The sequence below is a fragment of the Dermochelys coriacea genome, chromosome 6, assembly GCF_009764565.3.
Source record: "Dermochelys coriacea isolate rDerCor1 chromosome 6, rDerCor1.pri.v4, whole genome shotgun sequence".
Classification (NCBI taxonomy): domain Eukaryota; kingdom Metazoa; phylum Chordata; order Testudines; family Dermochelyidae; genus Dermochelys; species Dermochelys coriacea.
This window is the reverse complement of record NC_050073.1, coordinates 102,546,727-102,566,141: the sequence shown is the minus strand read 5'-3', so window position 1 is coordinate 102,566,141 and position 19,415 is coordinate 102,546,727. Positions and strand designations below refer to the sequence as shown.

General features: G+C 38.1%; 1 protein-coding gene across 4 annotated transcripts in view; it reads right to left on the bottom strand.

Moving 5' to 3' along the window:
* VRK1 (VRK serine/threonine kinase 1) overlaps positions 1 to 19,163 on the bottom strand; it is a 43,270-nt gene extending 24,107 nt beyond the window's left edge. For 3 of the 4 annotated variants that reach the window (XM_043516351.1, XM_043516353.1, XM_043516354.1), the window contains exons 1-8: positions 16,320 to 16,481; positions 14,394 to 14,449; positions 7,642 to 7,711; positions 6,757 to 6,844; positions 4,721 to 4,829; positions 4,495 to 4,587; positions 3,310 to 3,442; positions 1,614 to 1,734 (exon numbers count right to left, since the gene is read on the bottom strand). In XM_043516351.1, the coding sequence (XP_043372286.1) occupies positions 1,614 to 1,734; positions 3,310 to 3,442; positions 4,495 to 4,587; positions 4,721 to 4,829; positions 6,757 to 6,844; positions 7,642 to 7,711; positions 14,394 to 14,449; positions 16,320 to 16,476 (827 nt within the window). In that variant the 5' untranslated portion in view covers positions 16,477 to 16,481. Of the gene's footprint in view, positions 1 to 1,613; positions 1,735 to 3,309; positions 3,443 to 4,494; positions 4,588 to 4,720; positions 4,830 to 6,756; positions 6,845 to 7,641; positions 7,712 to 14,393; positions 14,450 to 16,319; positions 16,482 to 18,993 lie in introns of those variants that run through there. The other variant, XM_043516352.1, reaches the window with a different exon arrangement.
* Positions 19,164 to 19,415: the final 252 nt, after the last annotated feature.

The window sequence follows — 19,415 nt, the reverse complement described above, 5'->3', positions numbered from 1 at the left end:
AATTCTAAGAAGGAAACAATTAGCTCTGAGCTATGTATCAGTTATTAGATATTTTCATTTCAGTACTGAGTTTTTAAACCAGCTCTAAGTCCCAAATTTGATTGACTTTGGTTATAACTCCCAACTAAAGAATTCAGACCAGCACCTTCCTATAAGTCTCTTTAGCATTTATAAGGATTATTTCTAGAACTAACTAGATGATTTAACTCATTTTATGACTCAACTCCAATCCAATGCAGAGACTAATTCATAGATTTGATATTGATTTGGTAGTTGTACTGCTTTATTCTTACTTTAGTTTAATAATAATAGTGGAGTAGCTTTGGTGATTTTTATTTTGTTTTTGTTGAATTATTTTAATAAAATTTAACAAAAGATACTGATTTCAGAGTAGCAGCCGTGTTAGTCTGTATTCGCAAAAAGAAAAGGAGTACTTGTGGCACCTTAGAGACTAACAAATTTATTAGAGCATAAGTTTTCGTGAGCTACAGCTCATGAGCTGTAGCTCATGAAAGCTTATGCTCTAATAAATTTGTTAGTCTCTAAGGTGCCACAAGTACTCCTTTTCTTTTTGCAAAAGATACTGAGATGCACTTCATCCAATAAGCAACAGGAGCCCAGAACCTTTGTGGTCATGGGTGAATATATCAGCCAGTCAATGTAAAAGACTTCGGCTCTCTCACCAACCTCTCCAAACTACATAGAGGTAGAAAACTGTGGCTCAGAAGATGATGTTCCACTTTAAACCCTCATATGCCAATTCCTTCTTCCATCCGTGCAAGGTCAATTTCTGTTCTAGCCTTTGCTGCTCAGAGCTATTACTACTCTCCCTCACTCCTCCTTGCACTGATGCCTTTTATCAGATCAGCAACTAAAAGAGGAGACAAGTTGCTTCTCTGAGAAATGTTGAGGCAGCAGTGTTAGCAGGAGGGACAAGAAGCTGCTCTGAGCAATGACTGCCATTTAGCGGTGGCAAAAGCAGTACTACAGGCACCTGACAGAACTTAGTCTCTGTTAAGGTGACGAACAGTGGGCAGAGGAAATGAGGGAGGACAATCCAGTGGTTAAGGCAGTAGTCAGGAACTCAGGAGATCCAAGTTCAGTTCCTTAATCTGCCACAGACTTCCAGTGTGACTTTGTGTAGGCTATTTAGTTTCTGTGCCTCAGTTCCTCATCTGTAAAATGGGGGTGGTAATGTTTTGTCTACCTCACACGGGTGCTGGGAGGATAAATACATTAAAGATTGTGAGGTGTTCAGAGTAACAGGAGCTAATATAAAGATACTTAACATTAATAGTGTTGACCAGTACAAAAGTTAAGGGGGTGTAATGAGAGAAGGTTTAATTATTATCTTAAATGGTGGGATAGGAATAAAAAGAAGGGAATATACTCAAGAGAAAAATCAAGGGGGAGGTTGAAGGGGAATATAACCTACAGTTTTGGACTTCATTATAACTCTGGAATCTCTATTCCAGCCTGCAAGAGTAGACATAGTATTATCCAGCTCCTAACAGAAGAGGAAGCATTGTTTAGGAGTACATAGTATTGTTACACTGAAATATTTTTATTCCTAGGTTCAATTTCAAATGAGAAAATATAATAAAGTTCCTTACCTAATTTTTGAATCTCTGACATAGTTGGGGTCTTTTAAATTGTCCTCCCATGGTAGATGGCCACTGAGCCAATGAATCATACAGTAACCTAGAATTTCCAAGTCACCACGTCTTGATGGAGCTACAAATATATATAAATACGCATTTGAAGTTAAAGTTTGTAAACACAGTAAGACAACTGGAAGCCAAAGTTAACAACAATTAACAACTACAGTATGCTTTGAGTTTATTTCAGAGGGAAGCAGGAAGGAAAGGAAACAAGAATTATTGCTCAAATGGCCAGAAGACTGAAAAAGGAATCTGAAATTAATCTGGTTTCAGAGTAGCAGCTGTGTTAGTCTGTATTCGCAAAAATAAAAGGGAGTATTTGTGGCACCTTACCTAAGGTGCCACAAGTACTCCTTTTCTTTTTGAAATTAATCTCTCTTTCTTCCGCTCACAAATATGACATGCTGCAGTTATCCCAATATCTGAAACATTTTAAGTCCTCACATTATGGACAAAATAGAGTGAGTAAACTGATTGATTTAATGTTCAAAACATTTTTACTTCCCCTTTCCCCAAAAACAGGGAATAGAGTTGAAACGTGAGCTCTTCAAATTATTATTCCACAAATGGAAATATTTCAGATTTCCTGAATCCTGAAACATTGCTTGCAGAAGATTCTGAAATCCTATATGTTGACAAGACAAGGGATATAACATATTTGCTTTCATGTGTTCCACAAGATACTGATTAAAATTGTATTAAATGCATCAACAAGAAATTCTTCTTTAAAGGTCTGTTAGTCAATTTTTAGCCCAGATGAGAGTTTACATCCAAGCGGATTTTAATTTTTAAATTAAAATTTGTGCAAGACATCAAAAATTTTCCTAAACATTCAAATACAAACACTTCTACGGCATTTCTATTGCAAAACCAAGCTCTGAAGTGTCCCTACCCTCTGTTTGCCAGAAACTAGAAATGAGCAACAGGGAATGGATCACTTGATGATTACCTGTTCTGTTCGTACCCTCTGAAGCACCTGGCATTGGCCACTGTCAGAAGACAGGATACAGGGCTAGAAAGCAACAAACTTGGTCTGGCAAGATTTGCTCTTTATAAAGTCATGTTATTATAATGTTTAATATTTTTCACTGTTTATTATTTTCAGTGGACACAGATTAGATTTAAAGGATGGTAGTTTACAACAAACAGGATTTAAGGCTCAGCCTTGGCCAGATATGGGAGAAGTATGCTTCAAATTGAATTTAAGGACCATTAACTTCCTCAAATAACCAGAATCACCCCAGAATCATCACCACACACCGGTCTACTTATACAGTTAGTACCAATTCAATAAATATGTCTCATACTAACGGATACACATGATCAATCTTAAGAGATTTGGTAGGTTTCTTAGATAAAGTAGATCTAATCATGTCTATATGAAAAGAAATACAAAATGATTTCCAACACTACGGCAAAGTAACAGCTGAAAAAATTAGTAAATTCTCTAATTCCGTTGCCCAGCAAGTTTCAGAAAAAACAAAGCTGAACTTTTGCTATACAGTTGGAACATTTAGTTTTCTAAACATAGTGTTAGGACTCCACAGTAAATAGGAATCTATTTTAAAATGTCCGCTCTAAAATGTTTGTGATTAAAATAAAAACAGGCTTGTATGGAACAAAGTGAATTAAAGTTTTGACTACTTACCCACACCTTTATGTGCATCAATACTAGTATATTCAATTGTACCATCGTGACATCTTTTGGGGTCCTCTTTATATTTTTTGTGCACTCCTTCTGGACAGTATCGATATGCAAGGCCATAATCAACCAAGTACACCTATTAAATCCCACATACCATGCAAAGATCAAAGGACTATTCATACAGAAGAATTCATATAAAAATAAATAAGAATGACTCAGAACTTCTTCAGAAGAAAAACTCTAAAAGGTCAGCTCTTTGGATTAAAAAGTTCATTTATTCATTCTTAAACATGAGACATATATATAAAATTTTGAAAACTGCAACAAGTTTTCAGTAACTTAATGCACTATGAAAAATGACAACCAGTTTTAGAAATCATTTACTGCTGATCTAGTGGCAGTGCCAAGTAAAATGTTCAGTTCTTATCTAGGAGCAGACTGTATTACAATGGTCTATCAGACAACAGCAAAAGAGGCTCACAGTATTGATATCAGAGATTAGAATAAATTTACCGTACTGTGTTTCTTGAGTTTTCATGTAAAGCTAGTGTTGTTGTCCTATTACAACAAAAGGAGTACTGCAAAAGAATAGATGCCAGGTAGTACTCTTCATTATCCCCTGACTACTTCTAAATATACTGGCAATAGCTAATCTACTTTGTAAGGTAAACTATTTGGACAGGGGAATCTGTAGAATTATGGAAATTAAATGCACATTTTCCAAACACTAAAAGGTTTAAAAAAAATTAGAAAACTAAATATATTTCTGTAACTCAATTGATTTGAACAATCAACATGTAAAGAGACCAAATTTTCCAAGTAACAAAACACTTGTATTTGATAGATCCTTGAACAAAGGAAATAAAAAAAGTGACAAAGCAGACAGGCAAACATAATTTACTGGTGTACTATATAATTTTAAGCTTCCACCCCCAAATAGCTATTTGAAATTCATTTTGAATCACAAGCACTCCTCCTGAATATTATTTAGGGCAGAAAGCCAACTTGATAAACTGCCAGGAAATTGCATCAAAAATGTAGAATATTAAATATAAATGTCAAGCAGAAATATCACTGTATTCATTCTTAAAAATAAAAGACTTCTGCTAATGTTCACAGGTTCAAAGCACCTCAGTTTGTTGTCAAAGAGGATTAAAATAGGAGAAATGAAGCATAGATCTCAAATACCTGATTAAGATTCTTGTAGCTCAGGAGAAGGTTTGAGGCCTTGATGTCTCCATGCACATATTCATGCTCATGGATATATTCCAGAATATCAAGCTAACAAAACACAATATATAGGAGTATCAGTGTAGTACTCAACTCCAGCCAGCAGAGGACCACTATTCAGTATAAACTGCCTTTTAGCAAAAGGTTACATTTTAAAAATATTTCAGGAATTACTATTACTTACTATTCTCAAGCTTAATTTTAAGATAGTTTTGTGTTCAAATTGCTTTTCATTCTCTTCATAAATTTTCTGAAGATCTCTCCCAAATCGGTCCATTACCATAAACCTATAGCTGAAATTCAAATCAGGGGGGAAAAAAGTTACTGAACTAAAATGTGTACAGTATTTTATCCTATTGCACTAATTACTGAATTCAAACATGTTTATTTTTAGAATAAAAATCAGTTATGCAGGCAAACAAATATTTATGAACACTAGAATTTTTTGTACTGTACTTCAATCCTAATATTTGTATTGTTTGCTTTATATCACCTAAACAAAACTTCCTCCACCAAAGGTATGTTCCCGAGATCCAGCTAGTTATGCACTATAACAAGCGCCCACCTTGGAAAGTACTGTGGTGTTTCATTCACAACAGGAAAGAGCAAGTATTAGCTGCTGGTTAAGACCAATTTTTTTTTTTTCAAAAGTCATTTATATTTTACTTAAGTGGTTACTTTCACAAGTTGGCTGCTTTAAAAGTAATATTACTAAGATTTAAATAAGCATTCTACTTATTGAAATGAAGCTCCCCTGTCAAATATGTTTTAATATTCATCTCTAAGGTCACCACAGTTTGACTTTAGTATAAAAGCTCATTCCCATAAATGCTCTGCACATGAATTCTGAAAGGCTCATTTGGATTGAGACAGTTACATTTTGTCATATTGCATTTTCTTTTGCATCCCAACATCACCTGAATTAAAGTTCTTTACATTGGATTACTGGATGATTTAAAGCCCTATTCAGACATTTGAGGCCATATGCACTATGCATTGATCTAGCCAGGGAAAGTTAGCACTACTTTGCAAGGTCTACAAGATATCCGATACTACAAGTTCCACACTTAGCATGGATCTCTCTTCCTCCACCATCTTTCCCTGCTGATGTCATGTAGCCTGCTGGAGTAACCATTACTGTTTTGCCAAAGAGTTAGCCATCCCCATCCCACCTCCATTAGCTCTCAGCTAGGTCCCCATTTGTAATTCCAAAATTTCCAAGACTAAGCTTTCACTGAAGGGAAGATCACAGATGGAATTTTTTTTTTTTTTTTGCCAGGGGAGGGGGAGTGTTTCTGTCCCTGATCACCATTTTTTGGGTGAGGGGGTAGATCAATGTATAAGCTGTCCCTTTCTTGTCCATTCATCACAATTGGCATGGATACAGAAGTGGAAAGATAGTCTTCTGCTTGATGGGCCTCCTTTTTTCTCCTTATTTGAGGGGCTCTGTTCTGTTAGCCACACAGAACTGCAATGGCCACATAACCCCTTTAAGATTGTTTCCTGGTTGAGCTCTCCCATCTTTTCTTCCAATTCTAATACTGGGATGCTAGGAAGGACAGTCAGAGAGATACTGCAGTTGCTTAGTATATTCCATATCATTATTTCCATGTACTTGATTTGACACCTGTGACTCCTCTTTTGGGAAAGGGTATACTTTCGGGCAGCTATATTAAATACCCTATGGGTATTGCTGCAGCTGGAAATAGCCAGGACACAATCACCCAAGCTATTGCTCCTTCCCACATCCAGAACACCCCCAAAGCTCTGATGTGGGGGAAGGGAAGGCATTCAGAACTGATTCTGTGCTATTACAGACCAGCCATAAATGCATATAAAGTCAGCACATCTCTGAGCTAATGGATTTCTCAATCTAACACAAAACTGTATAAAAACCTAGCCTTGAACTTTTGAAATAAAATAAGGATTGTACTGTCTATACCAGCTATCAGATTAAATAAAAAGAATCTCTCCCAAGAGTAAACAAACTGAAGATAAGAAGGCAAAGTATAGTAAAACAGTACATTTCCTTCTTTATACATGTGAATTAAAAGACTAATTCTGCACATATGTTCAGGAGAATTAAAAGAAAAATTCTAGAATTTAGCTCATAATGGTCAAGGATTTATGAATTAAGAGCTGGACTCTGAGATGGATATAAAAGAAGTAGTGGTTGTGGGTGGGAAAATATTAATACGTCTTAAACAAGATGCATTTTACCTGTTTCCATTTTTTTGATGCAAGCCAGAGCCCCAGTACTTCGGTACACCTAGGTACTTCAGTTTATGGGAACTAGTCCATTTCTGAACTAAAAATATAAATAAAAACAAGATTATGAGTTTGTACTGCAGGAGTCTTGTGGAAAAGATTACTTGTAAATCATTTAAAATTTATGCATGAAAGATCTGATCATTATCTGATAGCGAGAAACCATGAACCAAGTATACCAGACAACAAGTAGGCTCTTCTATCTATGGCTAAATCTGGTAATGAAATGTATCCTAACATGAACAGGTATTTGACAAAGGAGATCCAGCTATAATGAATTCTGATACTAATACAACTAATACTACTGATGGAAAACTACATACCAAAAATGTAACTGCAAGACTACATTTTAACACAGCAGATTCAGTTTTTTCCAAATAATGCCTCAACTATATTTAATTTTATTTTAAATTACTAACTTTTTCTTCTAATCTCATTAAAATCTTGTTTGGCTTTAAACACTAAGAAAATCCTATTCGTTCCGGTGACATTACAGACTGACCCCTCAAAGGTTTATGACCTTAGGTGTGAGAAAGGACAAGAGTAATAGTTCTACTTCAGTGACTCTTATTTATAAAGAATTAGCTTCAGTAACTATCTATTTAGAAAAAAAAATTATGTCATTGTAAAAAGAAACTTATGATTAAGGAATACAATTAAGAAATGTAAATGAACATAAGAAGGTCATTTTTAAAAAAATTCATCTAAACAGACTTGATGAGCCAGCCAACACATTTAACGTTAAAGGCTACCACTTAGCCTTTATTTTATTAAAAACTCAACAAATTATTATTTATAGGGAAACAGTCTTTTAGTTCATTATGATAGACTGCTTACTTTGCTCTGGTTTAGCAGCTCGCATGTAGAACTTTAATTCAGTAAAAAGAGGTCCATTCTGGCTGGGTTCCTTTAAAACAGTAATTTAAAATTAGTTAGCTTTAGCTTTTGTTTTTTAGCTATCAAGAACTATAGCTCTTAAAATCCATATAAGCCGATATACACGCACATACAAGCATATCACTCTTTACCACCCAACTCTGGATAGTTTAATACTTCAATAAGAATTCATTCCCTCTGTACTAAAAATGGCTTTAAGTCCAGAGACTGTTTAGAAAGTACTTAGTGTTAGGAGTATCAGGAAAGTATCCCTCCACCACAGCCAATACTGATTAAAGAATAAGTTAACGGAAAATATGATGAACTGTTTACAGCAGTGCTTTAGCAGGCATTATTAAATACACTTCTGTCATCATCTTTAGGTTCTCTGAATTAAGGGTATTGTATGATGAACCCCAACGTTACAACAGATTGTCCTCTTAGTAAAAATCTCAACTCTTGAAATGGTTGGACTGAAAAGTATACAAAACTGATCTCTAAATATTCTTGCTTAGAGCATATCCCCCTTAGAAGTCTTGAAGCCCTGGGTTATTATAACTGAATGTTCTTACAAGATAATGCCTGTTAGTATTAGCTCTTCCTATTGAATAAGATATTTAGGGTATGTCCACCCTGCCCTCAGGAGGTGTGACAGCAACACATGTAAGCCTACCCAAACTAGCTCACAAAAACAGCAGTATAGCCGTGGTGGCATAGGCAGCGGCACAAGCTAGCCACTCAAGAACAATCCCATCCAGGATCCTGGGAATAAACTCGGATGGCTAGCCCATGCTGCTGCAACTACACTGCAATTTTTAACAAGCTAGCTCAAACACATGTAGCTCAGGTATACCTATATGTAATGTGTTTTACCCTTAAATTATGATACTTCAAAAAGGCATCTAGTCTAGCCCCCTGCACTGAGGCAGGACCAAGCAGACCTAGACCATCTGGGATGGGTATTTGTTCAACCTGTTCTTAAAACCTCCAATATTGGGGATTCCCCAGCATCCCTTAGTAGCCTATTCCAGATCTTAACTAACCTTATAGTTAGAAAAATTTTCTTAATATCTAACCCAAATCTAACTTACTTCAAATTAAGCTCATTACTTCTTGTCCTTTCTTCAGCAGACATGGAGAGCAATTGATTAGAGTCCTCTTTATAATAGCCCTTACTATATTTGAAGACCGTTACTGGTCCCCAACCCCAATCATCTTTTCTCAAGACTAAATATGCTTAGATTTTTTTTTTAAATAACCTTTCCTCATAGGTCAGGTTTTCTAAACCTTTTATTATTTTTGTTGCTCTCCTCCAAACTCTCTCCAACTGCCTATATCTTTCTGAAAGTCTGGCACCCAGAATCGGAGACAATACTCCAACTGAGGCCTCACCCAGTGCCAAGTACTGCATGATAATTACCTCCCACTCTTACACACAACACTCTTGTTAATACACTCCAGATTATATTAGGCTTTTTCACATTAACAACTCATTCCATTTGTGATCTACTATAACCACCAGATCCTTCTCAGCAGTACTACTATCCAGCAAGTTATTCCCCATCTTGTAGTTGTGCATTTGACTTTTCCTTCCTAATTGTAGTATTTTGCCCTTATCTTTATTGAACTTCACCTTGTTGAATTCAGATCAATTCTCCAATTCGTCAATGTCATTTTAAATTCTAATCCTGTCCTCCAAAGTGCTTGCAGCCCCTCCCAGTTTGGTGTCATCCACAGATTTTTAAGCATGCTCTCCACTCCATTATCCAAGTCATTAATAAAAATACTGACTAGTACTCAACCCAAGATGGGCCCTTATGGGTCCCCACTAGATACGCCTTTAGATGCTTACGAATTGATTAATAATTTATTCCATATCTATTCAGGTACTGAAGTTATGCTGATTGGTCTACAATTTCCCAGGTCCTCTTTGTTTCCCCTTTTTAAAGATAGATACTATGTTTGCCCTTCTCCAGTCCTCCAGGATCTCACCCATTTTCCATGAGTGCTTCAAGATAATTGCTAACAATTTTGAGATTGCTTCTGCTAGCTCTTTAAGTACCCTAGGATGAATTTCATCCGACCCTTAATTTGCAACTATTTATTGATTTAGAGCTCTGTTAAAAAGATCGGCATTATGTGAAGAATGGGACAAGAATAGTCCTGTTCCCAAGTCCTAATACTCCTGCACTTTCACAATTTCTCAAATGGTCTTTAACTCAGTTCCCCCAGTAGTACTGCCTTGGTTTACAGTAGAGCCAAAGCAGCAGTGCTATGGGTAGCCTTTCAAGTACGGATACCCAGGCTAGCAGGCGACTGCGGAACTTTTAAAGAGCAATGACAGCTGGGCCAAGTAATCTACTACTGAGAACTCTGGCACTCATCCAGTCTTCTTTACATCACACTCATTATAACCAACAGAATAGTGACATGCAAATTTGCTGTAGAAAAAGAGTGAGTTATCTAGGATATCGCAGCAGCCCCAGTCACCTGAGCTGCTGACCTGACCACATATTTGCTTATACAATCATAACTATTAAATACAATAATTAAGCTTAATTATAACAATTTCTTCAAATATAGCCTATGTACAAGATTTCAATCAACTGCAACTATATAGGAAGCTTGAAGAGAGTTTTATTCTGTTACTAAGATCATTTGGAACAAAAAAGGCTGACTGATGCTAAATTCTTTAAAAGCACACATTTTAAAGTTCATTTTAACCCAAACTAACAGATTTACCTACAAGTTCTCAGAAAATATATTCTGTACAGAGTAAGTGCCATGAATCAGATAAGCATACACTGTGTTTTTTCCTAACAGAGGTTGATTCATGCTTTAAGTGTAAAGAAGAACTCAGCCTTAACTATGGAGCTGCCTCCATAATAAAGTTAATTCTAAACCAGTAGTCTCCAATCTTTTTAAGCACAAGATCACTTTTTTAATTTAAGTGCAACCCAGGATCTACCCTGCCCCTTCCCTGAAGCCCTGCCCCATTCACTCCATCCCCCTACTCCCTCTGTCGCCCGCTCTCCCCCACCTTCACTCACTTTCATCGGGCTGTGGCCGAGAGGTTTGGAGTGTGGGAGAGGGTTCTGGGCTGAGCCTGGGGCAGGGGTGCAGAAGGGGATGAGGGGTGCAAACTCTGGGAGGGAGTTTGGGTGCAGGAGGGGGGCTCCAGGCTGGGGCAGTGTGTTGGGGTGCAGAAGGGGGTATGCGATGTGGGCTCAGAGGGAGTTTGGGTGCAGGAGTGGGCTCTGGGCTGGGGCAGAGTGTTGGGGTGCAGGAGGGAGTACAGGGTGCTAACTCCAGGATGGGGCTCAGGGCTGGGGCATGGGACAGGGTTAGGGTGCAGAAGGGGGTATGGGGTGCTGGCTCCGGGAGGCGACTCAGGGCTGGAGTGCAGGCTCCCATCGGGCAGCACTTACCTCGGGCGGCACAGTGGGGCTAAGGCAGGCTCCCTGCCTGCCCTGGCCCCACGCCACTCCCGAAAGCAGCCAGCATGCCCCTATGGCCCCGGGAAGGGGCAGGGACGTGGCTCTGCACACTGCTCCTGCCTGCAAGCACTGTCCCCACTGCTCCCATTGGCCACAGTTCCCCATTCCCGGCCAATGGGAGCTGCAGCGGTGGTGCTTGCAGGCAGCAGCAGTGCGCGGAGACACACATCTCCCTCCACCCCCGGGACCGCAGGGTCATGCTGGCCGCTTCTGGGAGTGGCGTGGAGTAGGGATGGGCAGGGAGTCTGATTTAGCCCCGCTGTGCCGCCAAACTTTTAGCGGCCGCAGATCGCGATCGACTGTCAGAGGCTCCACTACTTGATCGCGATCTACTGGTTGACGACCAGTGTTCTAAACACAGATGAAAGCACATGATGTTGTATTATAATAACAATGTTCAATACCACAGTGATTGGCACCTTATAAAATACTTAGATTTCAAACCTGATGTACTCTAGAAGTTCATGCCCAAGCTTTAAGAAATTGAAACTAAAATGTGACTAGAGGAAATACCACTCTCTTCCGTTACACTGTATATGTCAAAACTCAAGACATATCTGCCACTCTTTTCTTTCATTAATTCTTAAAATATTGTTAAAATTGTCCCATCTAGAAAAGATAAGAAATGTCATTAAATAAACTTTGCACCCACATTTGCCCAGAGACATCTGAAAGTTCATACATTAAGAAGCATTTCTTCATTTGGAAAAAATTATGAAAAACTTTACAATTATTCATTTTATACTGATTAGATACCAAAACCATAAGAACTCTATGCCAGAAGACTAAGCCAATTTCTATCCTGCTTTAATAGTCTAACAATTTGAAGAACATTGCTGGGTGAACAAACATTTTGTTTAACTATTGAACATTAATAATCCTTCAGCTATTAACCTCTTTATCTCTGCTGTGAATTAACTTGGCTCTCAGGGCATCAAAAACAGACCCTTATTAGCAATTGCATCCCAGTTGAGAGGGGAAGCAACAAGTCATGGGTCATTCACTTAGGTATAACAAACATCTGTTGAAGAGGAAGTCAAAATGCATGGACTGGGAGAGCAGAAAGAAGAGCACTAACTGCTTAACAAGTAGAGAAGAAAACAGCAGTACAAAAACTGGCATGCAGAGCACTTCATACTGGTGCAAAGACATCCTGAATACATAGACAGGAATAAAAGGAGATGAATTAACTTTCAGGGAGCTTAGCAATAGAGGTACTATAAAATGCAGTAAAAAGGCAATTCCATTATTACAGAACGACAAAAATCTGTTACAATGCCTTCTATTTCTTATCATGTAAAATGTCATTTTGCAGCAAATGATCATTTCCAACAACAGGCTCACCGCCAATTGTCAAAAAATAAATATATTTTATAGTTCATATGATGTGACACTGTCAGTTTCCAAAGTGATATACTGAGCAGAGCAGACTGTTTTATTCTAAATTAATTGGATCTTTAAACTGGAATAAAAATCTACTCCAACGTTTATATTTTTCACAGAGGGCCAACTATTAGTGCAGTAGATTTCACTGCTGCTGAACAAATGAGCAGACAGAGGAAAAAGCATGATATAAACCTTAATGCTTCAGAGTTAGACTCAGGAACAGAAGTCCATACTAACAAGTTATTGCACAATTTTCCACTAAAAGGTCATGCACCTCTCTCTGAAGCATCTGGTCCTGGTCATTGCCATGGACAAGATATTTTACCAAATGGGCCACTGGTCTGATCTAGTATGTCCATTACTATGTTCCAAATTTCTCAAGTAGTTCCTGGAGCTACTTTTCAAAGTCAGAACCCAAATTAGGGGCCACATTCAAAGTAATCAAATGTAACCTACATATCAACAAGGTTGGGAAAAGAACATGTTAAACTGGAAAAAATTTAAAATTCAATACATATTACAAAGTCTGGCCAATAGTTGCATGAATTTATTATCATTAACTAATATATAGCCTACTTTCTCTAGTGCAAGCAATTAAAACAAATGTAATTAAATGTATATTTTTCCTTTTACCTTCCCATCACTAGGTAAAAAACTAAGTGGCAACAATTTTCTGATTCAACAAAGCTTAGATGTACACTTAAACTTCAGTATTTAAACTAAGGTGTTTTGTTGTTACATGCTCCTACTAGGCTCAGTTCTCCTATGTCTGAGTTTCATCGTGGAACAGGGTTGGAACCCATAAGGGAATCAGTTAAAGCTCTGATTCAGCACAAGTTTTGCCCTAACATTAGTCGGTGCAGTCATGGGGCTACTCTAATTTACACCCACCGTAAAATTCCTAAAGGACTTTACACTAGTGGATAATTGGTGTAGAAAAGCTGTGCTCTGCCATTTCCCTGGCCTTCACCCAGTCTACTCCTGCCACCAGGAGGAGGAAGAGGCTAACTGGCACAGGAACTGCCTATATCAGTCTTACACCAGAAGCTCTCCAATAGCCATTTACAGACATTAAATCCAGTTTGTGCTGCCTGAGTGGTGTAAAGTAACAACCGTGCTGCATGATCTGGGTCACTGCATCAACTACAGACTTTATGCTGGGGACTCTCAGATCTGCCTTTCCACTTCTGATCTGTCGCCTTTCATCTAGGCTCATGTCTCAGCCTCTCTTGATGTCTTGCCATTAACTTAAATTTAACATGGCCAAAACTAAATTTCTGATCTTCCCTCTGCAATACTCATTTCTCCCTCCTTTCTGTCACTTTTAATAACACCATCATTCTGAGTGTCACTCAGAACTATAACCTCCATGTCATTTTCAATTCCTTCTTATCAACTGCCCCATACACCCAGGCTGTGTTCAGATCTTATCACTCCTTCCTATCCAATATTTTCAATTCCAACTTTTCTGTCCAGACAGCCAAAACTCTAGCTCAGATTCTAACATCTCTTGTCTTGTTACAGAAACCTATCCTTCTCTAGTCTCCCTACAGCACAAATGTGATTGTTTCTCTTTTCCTCTCTTCATATATCACTTTGTGTGTTTGGCATGTAAACTGTTTGGGACAAGGATCGTGTCTTACATGTTTGTACAGTACCTAGCAAAATGGGGTCTTGAGCCACACTGGGGCTTTTAGGTATTACCACAATTATTATTTAATGTGCATTAATGAAGCTCGCACTATATGACTATTAATTCTAGCTGAGGGGAATGTTATACATGCTATACGAGAGAAGCCTTGAAATAAATAGATTCAAAATTTCTCTTACCACTTTTATGACATAGGGTGCATCGCTGCCAACCGATTTTGAAGAATTAACATCAGCTGTTAAAATATGAAGTATTTATCAGTAGAATGAGAGGTAACTATTTTAAACACATACAGCTACTACTTGTTATGTCATTTGGTTAGCTACTCTATAAAGTAATTAAATATTAACATGAATATAACGTTCAGTAGCTTGGTGGCAGAATTATGCAGAAAAACAAGTTAAATTTCCAGTCTTGATTTCTCCGAATGGGGACATTTACTAAATGATAAAAGGAGTCCCCCACCCTTTTGCCATTCAATAATACCTTCTCAAGTGACTTAAAGATAAGGCCTAATTTACAACATGGCTTACACACAGGAGGCCATCATTTACCTTTTTACGAAGATACCATATATATCCAAAAAATATTTTTCTATCTTTAAGCTCTCAGCTTGTCTGACTGCCATTTTAGAAACTCCACAGGAGATATGTTAATGGGGGATTCCTTGGCAAGCAGTTTTAAAATACCAGCTACTCAGGGAGCCAGGGCACACATCTGTACCAGTGGGAGAAGGCGCTTAAGCGCTCTCTGAGCAGGAACAAGGTAAGTCTTTCCTGAAAAGTAAGTACTAATATGCACAGGTGCCTAACATGTGCAGAGTTCCATCTCTGGTGCGGTTACAAGTTGAATGGGCAAAAACATGAAATAGTGGATAATATCATGGCAAGGCTAGAAACCCCACTTGGTAACTACCTTCTTTCAATACAATGCTTAATCCCCTCCTACTGTTGCTAGCTCATTTTAGAAGCACTAAGACTTACCAAATGATTTTGTAATCAATAAGTGACTGCATGCCACAGAATTCAATGCAATCATGCCACATAAATTGGGAGGAGAGGGAGAACATCTTGTCACAGTTTGGATGAAGGCACCACTTAGTCAAAAGGGCTCTTAGCTAGAGTGTTCATCTAAAGTTCCATCCCCTCAACATTGGTGTGTAGAATGATAGCTATGATAGGACCACCTTCACACTTCCCATTTATTCAGATCACAGATACTTTAAGGATTAGGTGCCATATTAAAGAAAAAATGCACTATTTTCACACGTTTTCTCACACTCATCAGATAGTACTACAAAATGAAATTTAATGATACCCTGACAATGAAATTCTTGGACTTGATAGATAATGTAATATCAAGCACTTGACCATGTCAGTTCAAATGCAACCCGGTAGAGAGGAAATGGAGAGCTGTCATCTGATCAGCATCCTATATCAAATGAGTCAATAGTCTCAGTTTAGAATTTAGGTACCAAGTATCCTCATGACAAATAATACCATTAGAACAGAGACCAAAGATCAAATTAGCATGGAGACTGAGCTATCCTCTCACCTCTACAGGTAGGTCCTCCAAAGTCAGAGTTGAAATACCATGGCAAGGCAGTGTGGGGATGATGCCTGAAGTGCTGGCGGCCGCACCAACAATCTGGCATCTCTCAAAAGTACTAAATTTAAATTAAAAGTGCATGAATGACCTTTAAGATGATAAACTAATTAAATATGAGAAAGGGGGAATTATGATATTTGTCTACAAACATTTGAGGGCTATTATAAAGATGATGGATGATTTATATGGGAATAAAGAATGTCACTTCAGCTAAGAAAAAATATGATTGGTCATAGGAAGTAGTTGAGGTTAGAGTAAGAATCAAGGGGGCTTCCAAATACAGCATATATTAAGACTGTATCTTAAATGCCTTTAAATAACTATTTTCTATCTACACTTCTCAATTGTTCAAGAAAGAAAAACACTAAACAGCAGCTCTAACCTAACTGTTAATTTGAAGACAATAGGACCCCCAATTTATTTATTGGGGGGCAGGGGAGGACAGACACTTCAAGACTCATTTTAAAAAAGTTGTAGTTTGGGTCACACAAACTTACCAAGATATAGGCATCCAAAGCCACCTTGCCCTATAGGCATGCCTAATTTCCACTCTTTTTTTGATGTGTCTGTTAACACCTCTCCGGAAGCAAACTCTTCCGCAAGCTTCCTCTTCACAGGACCTCTTTTTCCAGATGTCTTCTTTATATATGGCATTTTTACTATAAAGAAGTAAATGCCAGGGTTATAAACTGAGCAGATTTTCTTTCACATCCTTATTCTACTCCATATGCCAGTTTTTTATGCTCTCTTTTGCTCATGACAGACTTCCACACAGCAACCATGGGTTGTTTAAATTGCCAAATTGTTACTATAAAAATACTTTGTAAGAAATTTGCAAGGTAATCCTGTTGGCATGAATCCTAGGTGAAAAGCAATGCATACTTCTTCAGGGATCAGAAAAAAAACTTCTCAGCTGATAAGAAAAATCTGATAAAAAAGCGAAAAAGGAACTTTCAGAACAAAAAATTTTGTATTAAAAGGCTTTGCATAATTTAATACATACTGGAGAATTACAGAATCTATTCCATTTGATAATTAATTATGATCTGACAATATGAAAAATATATTTAGCTGTGATACAATAAGCTTTATCAAGCCTGTTAAATTTACAAATGTTTCATGTAGTCCATGTCTTTAAAAACTGGAGTCCTGAAGCTATATATATTTGAAAAAGAACCCTCAACTTTCTCTTTAACCATGTTTGCAGTAGTTAAGTTTGTGATTGGCATGATGCCACAAAAAGATCAAACACCTATCAGAACCGTTCAAGTAGTCATAGAATGTTCTCCCACAAATCTGTATGTAACACAAATGCAACAGTGGATTTACTGTATCCCAGGACAGCATTTAAAATAATCCAGAAACCGCAACAGCACAATAAATAACCTCCTGTTTCAAGGTGCTGAATATAAATCTTATTTCTGCCTCTTGACCTTCAAATTCCAGCTTGGGAAGAGAACACTTTGAAACTAATAACTTAATGGCTTCATCACAGTCAAATAAATATGTCATCCTCCAGAATGACCTGAGATCTTCATTAGACAATAAGCCCCTTTGAGTTTGCCAACACAGGGATAGGAACCAAATTTTCACTGAATCAATTCTTTCTATCTAGATTGTTTGGGCATGATGTGTCAAGGAATGCATATACATCTTTCATGTGAAAGGCCTTCTTAATTTGTTTTACATAGAACTTGAGCTTTGTCTCTTCCCTAAGAAAAAGAAAACCATATAACCATACACAGAGCTTACTTTTTTAAAAGTACAGTTAGCCTTGAGTCTTCTAATCCTAACAAAGATCAATCTGGGAGGTTTCTGGATAGCAGAATAATGATTTTTATTTCTTCTAAGTAATCACAGTTCCTGACTATTCCCGTGATGTAGAAGCCATATACTGTTTGCCAGGAAGTGGAAAGTGACACTTTTGAAGATGATCAGCAAATGGGGAGAAACTGCCACCTATTGCCCTTCTCCAGGACTCATCTGGTGGGCCTCTGCAAATGGATACTGATTGCCGTTCAAACTAGGCGCTGCTGAATTAAAAGGGATGCCAGAGCTACTGCTCATCCCGTATTTCTATGGGAGGAGATGGAGAAAAGGACTGAAGAGGTCCCTAATATGCACTAAAGCTAGGACAATATGCCACTGAGTGGAAAAGCTTGTAAGTGGGAACTCAGCAAGACCAGAGAAAGGCAAACACACAGTGGAGATTACAAAGAAGGAGCAGGTTTCAGAGTAGCAGCCGTGTTAGTCTGTATTCGCAAAAAGAAAAGGAGTACTTGTGGCACCTTAGAGCAGTGAGAGGGTGGGGGAAGCAAGGCTTGAAACAATTGCTTGAATTGGCCTATTTCTGCTCCCTTCTGCCCCACCCCTTTGCAGCTTCCTCTCTGGCTCCCCAGTGCCCCCCTTTTCCTTGTATTTTCCTTTCTTGGTCTTGCTGAACTTCTGTTCCCTACTCATCAGCTTCCCCTCCTGGCTGCTATCCACTTTTGGAAACCTCTTCAGCTCCCTCTATCTGAGAAATAGAGGGCCTTGCAACTTTAGCAGCAGTCCCAAGCACTGCACCTCCTCCCTGCAGCTCCCTGGTCTGAAAAGCCACTGCTTTTCTCCCAAGCAGCCCCCTGCCATGCCAGAGTCTGCAACACTCTCCTGGAAGACATGACAACAGGTATCATATTCCCACCAGCTGCCAGCACCACTTCCTGGCAAATGAGATGTGCCCCCTATCTAATAAGTCCGCAGCTAGGAAATGCGTCACCTGAATGAAAAATAAAATGTTTAAAAAGAATAAAATGCTTTCATTCCCCACCCCCAAAGTAAAAAAAAAAATATATTGTTCTACTCTTCAAGAGCCTCCTAAATGTGCAAAGTTTCATAAGATGGTAGAACTACACTTCAATACTCATAGCAGATGTAGACACACCAGCAGCAGAACAAATATGAAATCACCACTTCAAGAGAAAGGTACCTTTAAAATTTATTTCTAAAATACTATTACCCACACCTATCACATCTGAACCTTCTAGTATCCAAAACGCAAAGATTTATTTTAACTCTGAATTGCTTTCCAATATTTCTAGCTATTACTGTAAGATAAAAATGCCTTTTATATATACATAATCCAGACACAACTTTGAGACACTTCATCTAAATTTATAAAACAAAATTTACCCATAATTTGCACTTGGTCCTCTTGAAATGTTTCTCTTCACACTTCAGATTTTTCTTAATGAGATACAATAGCATCAGGTTCAGGTTAAAGTTTGTCCTCCATTTATAACGGTGGAGAAATCTGACTTGTGTGGTTTGTACAAATTCAAATGTTCCTTGACCTAGCCTGGCTAGCGAGAGATGTCCACAGACACCAGGAACTACTGCTTCTTCCCCACCACTATATATCTGACGTCAGAAAATGCTATATTGATCTGTGCTGCCACATCATCTCCTGGGATTTATTCTTTGTAAAATGCTATCAACCAGAGACAAGACTTGAACTGTTTATATTCAACATATATATTAGCTTTATTAATGAAGAGTTATGGATATACTTCACCCTAGTAACCTCACCATTAGATCTGCTGCTGACAAACCTG